Below are 14,525 nucleotides of genomic sequence, written 5' to 3'. Positions count from 1 at the left end.
CCCTCCCCAAAGCCCAGAGATGACCTCTTATATTCCCAAAATCTGAGCCCCATCTTCCAGCACCAGAGGGCACCTCAAGGCTACCGGCACCGCTCTCTTGACTTCCACCCTTGGGTTTCTTGAGCCAGGTAGAAAGCTGGGGACATGGGATGTTGGGAACACTCTAGGAAAGACGATGAGAAGCACCTGTGCAAGCAATGCCCCAGACAGCCACTCCTGGGCATGGCCTTTAGGTCTGGATTAAGGGGAGCCAGGTAGGAGGGGAGGCTTGGAGGACATCCTTTGACTTATAAAGATCAGTACCAGCAACTGTGGGCCTCACTGTGTACTCCAGGCTCTGTCATCCGTCCACGGGGCACCCCATCTATGGCCCCGCTCTATGGCCCTGAGGACAGCCTGCATGGCAGCTCCCCAAAGGTAAGACACTCTCTTTAAACCCAAGCCCAAATGAGCAGATGAGGGCCATCCCGGGAGACCTTGGGTTCCTCCATCAGACTACAGCATCACAGATAATCTGAGAAGCAAACTAGCCAAAGGGATCCCCAAGTTTCCTGGGTTTGCACTACCAACACCATGCTACACAGCACCCAGATGTGGTCAGGAGCCCAAAAGGAAGTCAGCTGGGATCCAGTAGCCCACATAGCCAGAGCACTCACCAGGCAGGTCGGCGGCAAGAAGCTGTTGACCCTTGAGAGGCTCCACACACCCTCAAGGCACTGCTGGGCCTGGATGGTGACTGTGCTCAGTGCTCCACCAAGGCCTGCTGGTGCCACGGACACCTGGACGCTGGGGCCGGGTGGCCAAGCTGTTGCCTTCCTCCTGTCAGGTCCCACAGGGGGCTGCCTCCCTGTAAGGCCCACTGGTCCAGGTGGGTCCCTAGGGCTGGGAGCCACAAGGCCTCCTCGGGAAGCATCAGGGTCCTCGTGGCTGGTGGGGGTCTGTAACAGGCGCAGGGCTTCCCGAGTGAGCTGGTGGAGGTGTGTGGTGCATACGTCACAGCGGCTCTCAGTGTCAGGGCGGCACGCTGGCTGAACGCCAGGCGCTGGGAGCTTGTCAAGAAGCAGGGTAGAAAGGCAAGGGTCCTGGGGACAGCAAGGAACAACAGTTAGCATCCAGGTACACAGGGAGCCCATCGCTCGAGCTCATGTGGGAGCCAGTGCAACACCATCCATAACATTATTATGGCCCAAACTATTTCATCTGCATGAGCCCAGCGGGAAGGTATTGTCAGAGTTAACAGGAGGTTCCCTGTGCCCCCGACAGCCAATCCACCGCCTCACCATTATTAACCATGCTGGTTCACGACTAATAAGATGCGTTTGTAGCTCCCTGACAACCAGCTTGTGGTAAAGGCACTGGTCCAAGGCCTGGTAGGAGACTAGTGAGAAGTAGCTTCCAGGGTTCCTCCTTCCCAAGATTCTCTGGAGCAGGGGCTGAAACCCTATCCCTGTCTTTGCAGTCTCTAGTCGGCCTTGGGAGTACCTAGGAGCACAAGGAAGTACTGTACTACTGTGGATGGGTCACTCGGCAGTCTGCAGAGTGAGGGCGCTCATCCCTGCCCTGATAGCTGGGGACAGCATCGTTCATTGTCCTGAGCTAGGGGTGCCCAGGGATCTCAAGCAGGCTGTAAGTCAGAAGGATAAAAACCCCACCCAGAGGAGGCAATACCTCCCAGAAGAGACTTGCCACCCTCTATGGGGGCGCTCCTCCCACAGAAAGACGGGGAGGGACTGGTCTCAGAGTGACCTCACTAGAGGCGAAACACTGTCCTGAGCCAATTCCCTTGGTCTCCTGGCCAGCCCCAAGCATCATAGCCCCTTCAACAAATATTAGCCTGCCTACAGATGTCACCGTGATGAGAGCCTGGGATCATTTCTCCGCGGTCCACTCCATCAGCTCCAGCTTGGCCTCCTTCTGCCCATTTTCAGGCAGTTCCTTACACTAAGTTGGCCACAATAGACCCCAGGCCCCCAAGGGTTTCTTTGCAAAACCTGACTCCAATACAGCTGTCACCACAGCCTCCCCAGATATACCCATTTCTCAGACGAGAGGGCTGAGGACAGCCACTCCCTCAAAGTGTCTCATTTATCCCAGAAATGCTTGTTCCTTGAGTGTACCCAGGGGCTGATCACCTGTGCCCACAATGCCTAGGAGGTTCAAAGTGCTGAAGGCTGTGGCCAAGACAGCCAATGAGTGAGAAGCAGGGGGACTATCATGACTAAGATATTTCTTCCTTCACCCCATTTCCACCCAGAGCCCACTGCAGATCAAAGAGTGACCTCTGCCAGGCCCAGCATCATGCCAGCTGCCTGACTTATGGGCAAGTCCATAAATTCTGGACGGTTTCCAGGCCCAGAAGTGCCTGGCAGACCAAGTCCCCATTAGCTGATGCCCCCGGATTTCACCAGGGAGCCTGCAGGGGCAAGAGAGGCCTCCAGAGATGAACCGAGGGTGGGGGTAGGGGTGGGGTGATCCCAGCCAACGACCCAGCCCCAGGCCGAGGGTGGCCAGGCCTGTTTCCAGTCTGGCTCTCAAGCATTAATTTTCCACTCAGCAGGAGGCTGCAGAGGGAAGGAAGTGTGGCCTGTTGCAGCCATTAGCTCAGCTTGAAAGAGGCCGCCCAGCTCCAGCTTAGAATCCAGGCCCAGTTACCCTTTGTTCTGGGCCCTCTAAACAGGCCTGGAGGCCTCTGCCTGTCTCAGCCTCTGGAATGATCCCCTTTCCCCCCCACAGCAGGAGACAAGAATGAAAGGTGAAGGACAGGACCGAGAGAAGAGGGTACCCTAGCCCCCAACACAGTTTTGCAGAGAGCAGGAGGGAAGTCTGGCTGCTCCATCCAGTCACTGGGGGTGACCAGAGATGGGCCATTCTGCTCAGGTCTTCATTGCTCGGCCATGCAGTCAGCCCCCAGGCATCTCAGACAAGGTACCTAGTTCCCAACAGTTGCCCTGCACCCCAGGCCTTGCTGCACAAGCCCCTAGTGGGCCAGAACCCTTGGCCAAGACCCAGGAAGGGAACACGCAGCCAAGTCAGAGTTTTGGTCCCCTCACCATCCCAGCCCTTGGGAGAGAAACTGAGAGTTGGGCCCAGCTAAAATCCAGGGCCACCTTTCCAGCCCTGATCTCACAAGAGAGTGGCAGACTGCTGGGGGACAAGCTGCTCGAACATGCTAACCTGCAGGGGTCGGTGGGAATCACAACACAGCACTGAGGTCCACAAAAAGCAGAACCACTGTGTCGTGCAGCTGGGTCATTCGGAACCACACAGCCCACTCCGGAGAGACCCAAGACCTCCTTGTTTTGGGGACTAGCTGGGAGACTAGAGGAGGCTGGGCAGAGACCGGCTTTCTACAGTACAATCAGGGCTCTGAAGAGGGGGCTCCCCGCCCCACCCCACACAAGCCTGCTGTTCCCTGCAAGGCCCTCAGACCAGACAAAGGCTTTGCAGCAGGCCACCAGATTCCCCTGCCCTGCCCCCTCAGCAGCCACCAGCAAACCCTGCTGGCTTGAACTTCCTTTAGCTGTAAGAAGCTCAGCACAGAGGGGTAGCCCCGGAGGAAATGTCAGGACCCTCTCTGCCATGGCCAGACTTCTTTTCCCACCCACCCGAGCAGCGCACTGTGTCCGGGAGCTCAAGCCCCCGGGGTCCCTGGGCCCAGGTTCAGGATTAAATTCAGAAGCCCCAGCCCCTGGTCCTGTTACCTCTGAAACACATTGCTTTCAGACAAACAGTAATTACTCCACTGCAAAATATTACTTTTAATTTCCACTTTATAGGCTAATTAAACAGATATTTTACTTGTGTTTGGAAAGTATTTTTCTTAATTTGATTCAATTTAGCACTGTGCACAACCCACCCATCACACGGCGGTTTTTAGGGCACCTCCCTGTTTAAAAAAATGATGACTTTTCGGTTTTTATTTTGTTTCTAGGGTCTGTAAATTGCCTTAAGTAATCCTTCCATTTTCTCCTGTGAGGATGGAAGGCAGTGCCCAGGCTTCAGCACTGCCAAGCTCCGCCCAGGGGTCAGAGAAAACAGACTGAACCTTCCCCAGTCACTGGGAGACTGGAGGACCCTGCTTCCAGTTCCTGCCACAGAAACAGGGGCCTTTGCTTGCCATGTGAGACCATCCATCTCTACAAAGGGAATCCCAGCACCCATGGGAGGCCCAGTGAGAAGCCAAATAGGCTTAGAGTCCCTTTATGCCTGACACCCTGGCTCTCCCCTCCCCACACTCTCCCCTCTCCGCACTGCACTGCCACAAGAACGCGGGAGGGAGCAGACATGAGGACCCCATGACTACAGTACCTGCTACCTCAACCTCCCTTCCTTCCCAAACAAAGCATTCTGGGCTATGACCCTGTACAGCAACTGTTTCCGGAGATGACAACAGGTCCAGGAAGGGATTCCCAGTGGCTTGCTGTTGAGGACATTCCTATGTCTCGTGCGGCCTGGCAGGGTGGTTTAGGGCTCAATTTTCCAGCCTGGAAACTGGCAGGCACACCCAGGCTGCCCTGGTCCCCCACCCTCCCAGGGACCTCACTAGAGGTCTGGCTGGGCTCTCCATCTTATCGACCTATAGCCCAGCCCACCCAGCACTGACCAGCACGCACCCATAGCCCCGTGCCAGGAACAGTCCAGCTGGGTGACTCAGGACAGACTCACCCATTGAGAGTCTCTCCCTCAATAGCTGTCCTGTTCTCTACGAAGAACCCCCACGGGATGCTAGAGACCTGGGGAGCACCAATCGTCTCAGCTGTGGGGACACAGCGACTAATCAGGACCCCACCTGAAAGGGCGTAAAATATACGCTCTGCCTCCACCAGACAAAGCACAAAACCCCATGACTCAGTTTCCCCACTGGACCATGAGGCAGCCAAGCATCCCCTGAGGCTGTATCAGGTTCACACTGTCAGGTTAGGGTACATCCCCTCCTTAAGCTGGGAGAGCTGGGCCTCTGCAGACAGGTGAGCAACAAAGAAGCCAAAACTCACCAGTAACCAGCTGGAAGGGCATGTGTGCAGAATCAGGGCCCTGCCTCTCTCCAGTCTATGGGCAGACTCCTGCAGAAGCCCACAGACTCCTGCAGAAGGCCACAGAGGAGCCCCCATCCATTACCCTCCCTCCAACAGGGGCTGCTTCAGAGTCCTGGATTGGGTCACAGGCATATTTCCCTTTCTATGGGCATATATCCAGCTCTCAGCAAAGAATTCTAGGGACAACCCAAACTCCAGCCATGGCCCCAGGGCCTGAGCAGCTCTGTCCACGTCACCCTGAGGAACTGCCACCTTATGGTTCCCAGCCCTATCTGCCAGTGCTGGCAGTCTCTACATGAGCCTGGGCAAACCCCTCCCACAGTCTGATGCTGGGTCTCTGGCTGCCCTTGTACCACCCCACAGGCCTCGCATGTCCGGAGCTGGCCTCTAGGCCCTCGGCACTTTGCTCAAGAACACAGCCAGGAGGAGAATGCAGAGGAGGAGCTCAACCAGCCTTGTGGCCTTTAGCAAGCTGTGTCCTGCTCCATCTCCTCCCTGACTACACAGGAAGAGTGACCTAGGTGCCTGCACGCCAGAAGTCTTTAGCCTGCATGCTGGTCCTGGCCTCTAGTACCAGGAGACCAGCTGGAGTGCTCTGGCCTTCCCATCCACCCAGCTCTTCTCCCCAGCAGGTCTTAGGGTACCTATAGAAAAAGAGGGGTCCTGACCCCATAGGAGATGCTCTATCATAGCATCAAGCCCAGCCAACCCTCCTGCCAGACAGGCCCAGCGCCCTCTGCCCATCCAGCACTCTACAGAAGTGAAGATAGGCAGGCTAGGTACCTGGTATCATCCGAAACCCAACAGCCACCACCTGACAAAGCCCTTCCACCCACCTCTATCAGTACAGACATCCACCAAGAAAATGCCCTCCTTAGGAAAACCGAAGAAACTGAGGCACTTACGGTCCCCACTTCCAGGCCTCACCCCTTCCCATCCATCTCCGGGCTGGCCACCTTTTAAGGAACCCCCACCTCTGCCTCATGCCTATCAGATTTCTGGGTCTGGGATCAAAAAGCAAGAGCCAGACCTCTCTGTACGCTTCCTCCTGTGGAGGCAGGCATGGGGACAAAGGAGGAGAGGCAGACAGGAGAAAGACAGGCCTTAGGGTTACACTAAGAACAAAAACAGAGTTGGCTTCAGGACAGTCTCTGGGGTTCCAACAGGAAGGAATTCATGGCCTCCGGGAGGCAGAGCTGGGCTGGGGCCACGAGCTGGAGCAACAGGATGGAGAGGAGCCTACCCAGCAGTCCAAGCCCCTGACATAAGATCTAGCGTGGCACGCTCCACCCAGGAAACAGGAAGCAGCTCGGGCTGACCCTGTGGCCGGAGTCAGAGGTCAAAGCAAGCATTCTGTAGAAGCATCCATCTAAATCCAGACCCAGTCAGCACCAGGCCTGGCCCTGGGCCACACACGACTATAAATTTGCTAACAGTGACCTGTGAAGCCCGCCCATGCCCTCTCCCAGCAGGATGCCACCACAGGGCAGGAACGAGACTAGGCTGGGGGCCTCTCACTGGGCACCAGATGCCTAACAACCAGCCTTCGGCCTCCTGACCACAGAGGTTCGCATCTAAGAGATGCTGTCCTGAAGGATAGGGTGCATTCATCTGCACTACAATGAGACCCTGCAAGGGTCCCAAACCACAAGGAACAATGGTGACTCCAATTTGGGCCTTGTAGGAGCAGATGAAAAACTAAGGCCTCTGGTTCCTGCCGCAGGCTCCCCTTGCCCACTGCTTACTCCAGCAGGAAGGGAGAGACTAAACTCAGCAGCAGGGCAGAGAGACCAGACCACCCCCACCTGGCTGCCAGCAGGAGCCCACGGGGCCAGGCCAGTCGTGCCCACTTGCCCTGCACTGCTCAAGTTTCCCATTCCATCAACCAAATAAACGGTGAAGTTATTAAATAACTTTAATTATTTAATTATTTAAATAACGACAAGGCATGCTCCGCGTTGAGGTCCCACTTACTTACTCCAGGCCTTAGCAAAAAGACCGTGTGGTAGCTTCCAGGAGCTACACAACGTAAACTAAAAACAAAACGATGTGACTAAGATAGAGTCCGAAGTGACTACACAGGAACGACCACTCTCCTTAAGAGAACAGTCCCATGAGGTTGGTTGTCTGGAGTGGAACAGCTATCGTGAGCTTCCTTGCAGGCCGAAGTGAAGGAGAGCTAGGCCTTCACTGCTGTTTAAGACAGGAACCAGCTCCCCTGACTTCTGCTTACAAGGTACTTCCAGGACACCAGAGGGAAGTTTTGGAAAACCCTACCTACTCCAAACCATTGCAAGGCCCTTCAGTTTGCTGGAGCCACCACTCAAAGAGCAAGGGAGTCCGACCCAACCCCCCTGACCCCACATTCCTCAGCTCAGGAGAGGGGAGTGAGCACATGGATTACTCAGCTCTTGTTTGTTAGCTCTATGTATGAAAGACACACACACACACTCCTCTTTAGACATGAAGCTTCTACTGGACCCCAGACGTGCACGACAGCCATTCCAATGCTGCCCCAACAGAAGTTCTGAGGACAAAGAATCCCACCCTTAAGCCTAAGTCCTTCCCCAAGTGCCACCTCCACTCCACGCATGGAACAACAGGCAGCAAAACAGGCAGGGTGGACCCTGTAATAGACCTATGCGTTGCCCCACCCTGAATGAACAGACACACGAGAAGAACTGCAGAGGTTGGAGGGGAATGCTGGCGTTACCAGGATCCTCCTGGTCCCAGCTGAACCCTAGAGTAGCCTGGATCTCTGAGCACCTCCAGTCAGGCTCTGGAGTAGACACCTCCCTGCTGAGTCACCTCATCCCCTGCCAGCCAGCCCCAGGGAGCACCAGCCCCTCTCACACCTCCCCTAGTAGACACCTGGGCTCAGCTGGGAACCAGTGCTGACGCCAGGGCCCCACCCTGAATGGCCCCAGGCACCTACCTGGCCTGGCTCCAAACATCAAAGATGGCAGCCCATAGGAGTGGGGGGAAACGCTAGCTATCCCAAGGAACAGCTTCCGAATCAGAGGAACCAGCCTCAGTCCTAGACCACTCAGGGCCACAGACTGTTGTGGGGGAGCATGGTCTTACCTCCCCACAAGTTCCAATGCCATCAGAGCTAGGAGCTGTGCAGCCAAAGCATGCGTGCCCCTGCAGACCCCCCTCCCCTCAGCCCAAGTAGAAGGTGATGCATACAGTGAGAAAGGGCCAAGGCACACCACAGTGTCATGATGGAGTGAGCACATACCACGGCACTGAGGCATACAGTGAGAAAGGGCCAAGGCACACCACAGTGTCATAATGGAGTGAACACATACCACGGCACTGAGGCCAAGCCACAGGGAGGGCAGGAAGGTACCAGAGCCTGACCCTCAAGGGCCAGTTCCCATGGGTGTGGAGGCTCCAGAACCAAGACAATGCGATCTGGGCTGGATGGGAATGGGAGGAACAGACACCAAGAGACCCAGCCTTTGGCAGCCTTGCTCACTGCTCCAGTGATGCAGCCACAGGCCGCAGCAAAGGAACAAGGGCCTCAGGAGGCAATGGGATGGAACTCTGGCTGGATGAACGGGAGGCCTGCAAGACCTAAATGAAAGTCAATCATTTTCCCGTTGGGGAATCATTAATTCAGCTCCAGTATTGACAGTCTGAAAGAATGTCACTAGCCCAGGAAGCGTCACCACCTCGGAACAACCCTCTCTAAGCAACAGCAAGACATCCTTTGTCGGGGACAAGGACCATCCTCCTCTGGGGTCGTGGGGAGGCGTCACCCAGGGACATACAGACAGAACGCAGCCCAGCAGCCCTCAGGGTGACCACCCATGAGGTATGAGAGGAAAAGTCTGGCCACTCAGTTGTTTAATAAGCATTTCCATGCGACTGAGACCTCTTCATAACACAGCGGAGCAACTGCGTGAGGGTGGCACCCCAGACTGGGGTAGAGAGGAAGGAAAGGGATCATCTGCTGGAACTTTGTGGCCACTTCACTGCAGCAGATGTAGACACAGAAAGATGGGGCTGGGGGACCTGGGCTTTGGCTCTCAGGGGGAAGGCATTGTGCTCCGAGTCCCAAACAGGCCGCACAGGCAGGAGTACCTGAAAGGGACCACAGCAGCGTGATGGCAGGGCATCTGGGCTTCCAAGATCTGGGTTCCAACTGCAGCACCCAACGGCCATGATTACCCAAAGACCCACAGTGAAGATGACTGTGGAGCCCACCTCAGAGCCAGAGCTCACTCCATACTGTTATACGCACCTGAGAGGTGGGCTGGAAGGTAACGGGGACAAGCCTTTCTTAGTCACAGCATGGCTAGGGAGCAATGCTACCAGGCTGCCCCCACGGCCCCACAGTTCCCTTAATACTGAGAATAGCAGAGACCCAAGCCAAGGACTCTGAGGGTCCTTGGGCCCTCAATCTCCAACCAGCAGTGAGAGCCTAGCAGGCCTTCTGCCTGCTCTAAGAACCACAGAGATAGATGTGAGATTCCAGCAGCCTCCTCTATAAGCTGTAAAGTGCTGTCCTTGTGGGAGAGCTCCTTTCCCTGTGGTCAAAATTAAGAAGTAGACCCCTCAGAGGATCCTAACTCTCTACCCTAAATTCTCAACATCATCTTGACCTTGGCACATAGAGATACTGGAGCTCACCCACAGGTGAAGATCAAAGGTTCCCCATCCGCCCTTCAGTGGGCTAACTCCCACCTCAAAACAGACCATGTGTGCGTGTGGGTGTATGGGTATGTGTGCGCGTGTCTGTGTGTATGTGGTCTGTGTATGTGGTGTGTGTGTGTGTGGTGTATATGTGTGTGCAGTGTGTGTGTGTGTATATGTGTGTGTGTGTCTGTGTGTGGGGTGTGTGTATGTGTGGTGTATATGTGTGTGCATGTCTGTGTGTGTGGTGTGTGTGTGGTGTATATGTGTGTGCGTGTCTGTGTCTGTGTGGTGTATATGTGTGTCCAGTGTGTGTGTGTGGTGTATATATGTGTGCAGTGTGTGTGTGGTCTGTGTATGTGGTATGTGTGTGTGGTCTGTGTATGTGTTGCGTGTGCTTGTGTGTAGTGTACATGTGTGTGTATGTGTGTGGTGTATAAGTGTGTGCATGTCTGTGTGTGTGGTCTGTGTATGTGGTGTGTGTGTGTGTGTGTGTGTGCATACAGTGGTTAACAGAGGGCTATGGTTGCAGCTCCCTGCTGAGAAGGGCTCGCCACACACTGGTAACACAACAATGGCACCTATTGAAATACTGGGCCACGGGTCCAACCTGTGCCCCAGGGTTTTCAATTATCTCTGGAGAGAAATGGATAGCAGAGCCTTCCTGTGCTGGGCACAGCACTCCACAGGTTAGATAGCATTCCCAGAATAGATAGAGGGCACCCTGTGAGACAAGAGGAAACACATAGTCATAGATGAGGGGCTCAAAGCCACACAAAGCCCTGCAGGGCCCTGGCCAGCCCACCAGGCCCAAGTCAGGACAAGTAAGCCTCCACTGAGTGTGGAGCAGCCTGCATTAAAGGCCACACTCAGCTTGGAGAGGGACAGCGGGGTCTACAGCAAGAGCCCACAGCCCTCCATCGATGGCTTTCCACTCTACCAGTTCACTACCATGGCTGCAGCTTTCTTTACTAGGCCCACCCACCAGTAAGCACCCAGCCAGCTGGGGGCCTAGTCTACACACAGCCAAGGCTGTGAGCTGGAGCTAAGAACCAGGCTGTCTGGGTAGAGAGTATGGCAGAGGCTGGCCGCCATTGACAAAAGCCACACAACACCCTTGGTCGTCACACTCCATACAGGCTCACAGATCCAGCCCCCACCCTAGGATATGTTCCACTCTTTACAGATGCCCGGAGGGACGGGGGAGGTGCCCAGAACAGACACACCTGAAGGCATCCACCACATCACCACATCTGCCCTGGCCCAAAGGGCACTCTGGGTCTCACCCTAAGCACAGCACTGCTTGGAGGACTGTATTTGGACTGGATGGGGATTTCAGGCACTTCCCAGGGCCTCCTTCACAGAGGCTGAAGGTCAGGAGTGGCTTCCTGTGGAGACCCCCACATCCTTGCCTTGCACACTTCCAGGGACCATTGTTCCCTGGAACAATGCTCCGGCTCTTTACAGGCCTGGCAAGAAGAGGGGCCTGGCCGGAAAGCCCAGTAGACTCCTCTCCCATCGACCAGCACTTGCCAGTCAGGCCGAAGCCTGGGAAACCCAGAGGCTCAGTAGTCACTACCCACATGAAAGACCTAGGCCAAGAAGCAGATATCCAGGGCAGGACACAGGCCCACAACAGACCCTAGGCAACTGTGGGTGCCCCACAGTTGCAGAAAGAGGCCCACTCTCTCCTTTAATGCCTTCTGTATACAGGCATGTCAATGCCCAGGTGCCCAAACTGCCACACCATGCCAAGCCCTGCTCTGAGTGAAGTCCGTCTCCCCCTTCTCTACTCCTCTCAAACAGTATGGCTCCAGATACAGGACATCTGTAGCTAGGAAAGAAATCTACCCAACCCCCTCTGACATGCAGTAGGGTGGGTTACACCCTACATCCACTCTTGCAGACAGGGAAGCTGGGTAAGACAAGTGGGCTCATGTTGAACCCGCCACGCTCCAAGCTCCAGCCCCAAACTCTACCATATTCCAGCTCTGCTTTGTCTGAAACATGGCCTGAAGGAGAGTCACTTACCCGAAGGGGAGTCCCGGGGCCACTGACCAACTTCCATGCCTGTCGTTTGAGCTCCACGAGCTTCGTGTGGCAGTGGCGGCACCAGCCGCCTCCACCAGCTGAGTGGCCCTGCTCTGCGCTGGCCCCAGCGCCCTCCGGAGCAGGGCGGCTGCTGCATGGGTCTTGGTCGAGCCCGGCGGGCAACCTCTTGCGTGGTGATACCTCAAGCTGCTGGGGCTCACGAGCCAGGCCACACTCAGCTACCTGCGGGGAGTGCGGGAGAAGGAACAGTAAACCCAAGCCTTCGGGAGGCGCTACTGCAGTACTCCACGCGGCAGACTCCAGACCTCTCACGACCCTAAAGCCACGCTCTCACAAAAGTTAGAGCCCTGGGTGCAACGCCAGAGGTCCCTGGAGAAGAAGCCCCAGCAAGACGCTCAGGGGTCCCCCGCCGCGCTTCGCTCCAGGCCCCACCCCTAGAGGGCGCCGCGCATCCCTCGAGCATCCTTGTTGTCCCGGGCTCTGAACCCGGTGCCCGCCGGGTCCTTCCGCCCGTTCCTTGCCCAGTCTTGCATACCGCGGGCTGCACCGCACACAAGGAAGCTCCGCGGCCGACCATGGCCCAGACGCAGGAAAGGATGCGTTGGTTCTCGGGGCGCCGTGGCTACGTGATCCGCCCCGGGGGCACCCCCATGGCCCGGCCTCCTGCTCTGAAGTTGGTTGAGCAAGCGACTGGTAAGAGAGTGCGCTGTGGCGGCCGCAGGCTTGCTCCGGGACAGGCTGGGCGGGGGCGGGGGCGGGCCAAGGCCCGTAGAGGGAGGGAAGGGGGCGGGACACCAGAGCACCGCCCCCACCCCAGTAGAGCCAGGTGGGCGGGGGTCCTGCTCCTCCTTGCGGCCCCGCCCACTGCTAGGACCCCAACCTGTTAGGTGAGTACGGACGGGGGGGAGGGGGAGGACGGAGGGGGGTGCTGCCGAGACACTAATTACGCGCACGTATGCGCTTCTGTCCCTCCTGAGCGACGGTAGGGTCTGCGCGCCTCCTGGGAAACACCTAACCTTCTCATCACTTTGCGAGCGGGAAAACAGAAGCTTTTGCCCAGGGTCGCATAGCAGGGAAGGGGGGTAGGTTGGTGAGTAATGGAAGGAGCGGGATCCCAGCTTCCCCAGCACACCCAGTGTGGCTGGCTATCCTTTGGCTCCAACTGTCTCAGTGAGTGAGGGTCTACGTTTCAAGAAGTGCAGTGTGCCGCTAGGAGCTGTCTGGAAGTATCTTGGCTGCCGCGTGTGTGCCTGAAAGTGGATTGCTCGCTGTGCCGCCTGGGAAGTGGGAGGAAGCGGTGCGCCTGGCTCTGGGGGTGTGCTGGACCTGTTGTTAGTAGGCCTGGCAGATGGGAAGTTAGCTCCGGAATTAATTGCCTGTTTGTCTCCGACCCGGAGGTCTCCCCCGCTTCCCCAGCGACTAGTTGCTATCGCTCAAGTCAGACCCCAAATGTCACCGCCATCTGAGGTCGCAGGGGGCTCAGTCCCCGAAACCCCCAGATAGGCGCTAGATGAGAGCTGTGGCGGGGCTCCCCATGACACAAGCGCCACCTGCTGGCCATCGCGCACACAGGATTTGAAGACACAGGATGCCACGCGTTCTGAACGTAGAGCTTTTCGCTTTAGGCTGAGACCTAGGACAGCGAGCCAGGATGATTCAAGAGAAGAAAGACCTGGCCTGACACTCCCAGAGCAGTTAGACCCTCACACCGTATAGGGTCTTTCAAGTACCCTCCTTTCCGTTTAACTCCCCTTCCCCACCCACCCCTACCCTGCTTACTTAGCCCTCCACTCCTACGTACTGTTGGCCAAAAGTGGGATGAATGATCCGGTTTTCCAGGTCATCTATGACTTAAAAGAGTCTATAAACACGACGGGGAGCCATAAATAAATTGGGAGCGGGCTCCCCACTTTCTGCAACCCCAAGCCTCCAGGCCCTTTACTTCCTCTTCTCAGCTTTGCAAAGGAGTCCGCCCACCCTGGGTTCTGGGTAGCTTCAAGCATCACCCTCCCCAACCCGTCCTTGCAAACCCTGTAAACAGCGTCACCCCGCCCCTCTACAGCACTGAGACAAACAACCGCGACCCAGGAGGTTCGCACATCTATATCGACCCCCCCTCTCCGCCCGCTTCCCCCCCCCTCACTTGCACACGCAGAAGCATCACCGAGAAACTGGGCCCTGCGCTCGTGATGGGCCACACCCGCAACTTCACTTCCCTGAACCGGCGCAGCTCTCCGGGAAGCATACTCTATCTACACCCGAGTTCCCAGGGGACACAAAACACAGCCCCGCAAGACTCTGGGGTGCACCAAGCAACTGAAATCATCACAGAAACTCAAATCACCTCCGCCCTAGCCTTTTCCTGCCCATCCTTGCTAGGTGAGAACCGGGATCTCTGCGCTAAGCTCTCCTCCCTGGGTGACCGCTGCTCAAGGCTTTGGTCCCAGCGCAGCCTGGACTAGAGAGGAAGAATCAAGCAGCACCAACCCAGGAAAGTGCAGTCTCCATGCGACACGCCAGACTCCGCCCGGGACCTGCCGCGTTTTCTCCATGCTGCGCAGCAAAGTCGCGGGACAGCGTCACGGCTGCTAGCCGGGCCCCGCCAGTCCTCACCTTGCCTCGCCTCCGCAGGAGGTGGCTGGTGAAACCCAGGATGATGTCCGAGTCCAGGCAGAGCGCCCCCATCTCAAGCAGGCTTGGAACCTTGCGGGGCGCGCCTCGGGGCGGCTCGGGGGACCCCGGCAGCGCCATGGAGGAGTGGACCGTAAGCAGCGGCCCCGCGCGTCTCCCGCTGCC

General features: G+C 56.7%; 1 protein-coding gene across 2 annotated transcripts in view; it reads right to left on the bottom strand.

Moving 5' to 3' along the window:
* The window catches only part of Kif26a (kinesin family member 26A), a 38,277-nt gene extending 23,772 nt beyond the window's left edge, over positions 1-14,505 (bottom strand). Inside the window, exons 1-3 of one of the 2 annotated variants that reach the window (XM_026781442.1) lie at positions 14,343-14,505; positions 11,709-11,951; positions 657-1,082 (exon numbers count right to left, since the gene is read on the bottom strand). In XM_026781442.1, coding sequence (XP_026637243.1) covers positions 657-1,082; positions 11,709-11,951; positions 14,343-14,480 — 807 coding nt within the window. In that variant the 5' untranslated portion in view covers positions 14,481-14,505. Of the gene's footprint in view, positions 1-656; positions 1,083-11,708; positions 11,952-12,264; positions 12,426-14,342 lie in introns of those variants that run through there. The other variant, XM_005343604.2, reaches the window with a different exon arrangement.
* Positions 14,506-14,525: the final 20 nt, after the last annotated feature.

The sequence above is a fragment of the Microtus ochrogaster genome, chromosome 1 (genome assembly GCF_000317375.1).
Source record: "Microtus ochrogaster isolate Prairie Vole_2 chromosome 1, MicOch1.0, whole genome shotgun sequence".
Classification (NCBI taxonomy): domain Eukaryota; kingdom Metazoa; phylum Chordata; class Mammalia; order Rodentia; family Cricetidae; genus Microtus; species Microtus ochrogaster.
The sequence above is the reverse complement of the archived record's forward strand: the minus strand, read 5'-3'. Positions and strand labels throughout refer to the sequence as shown.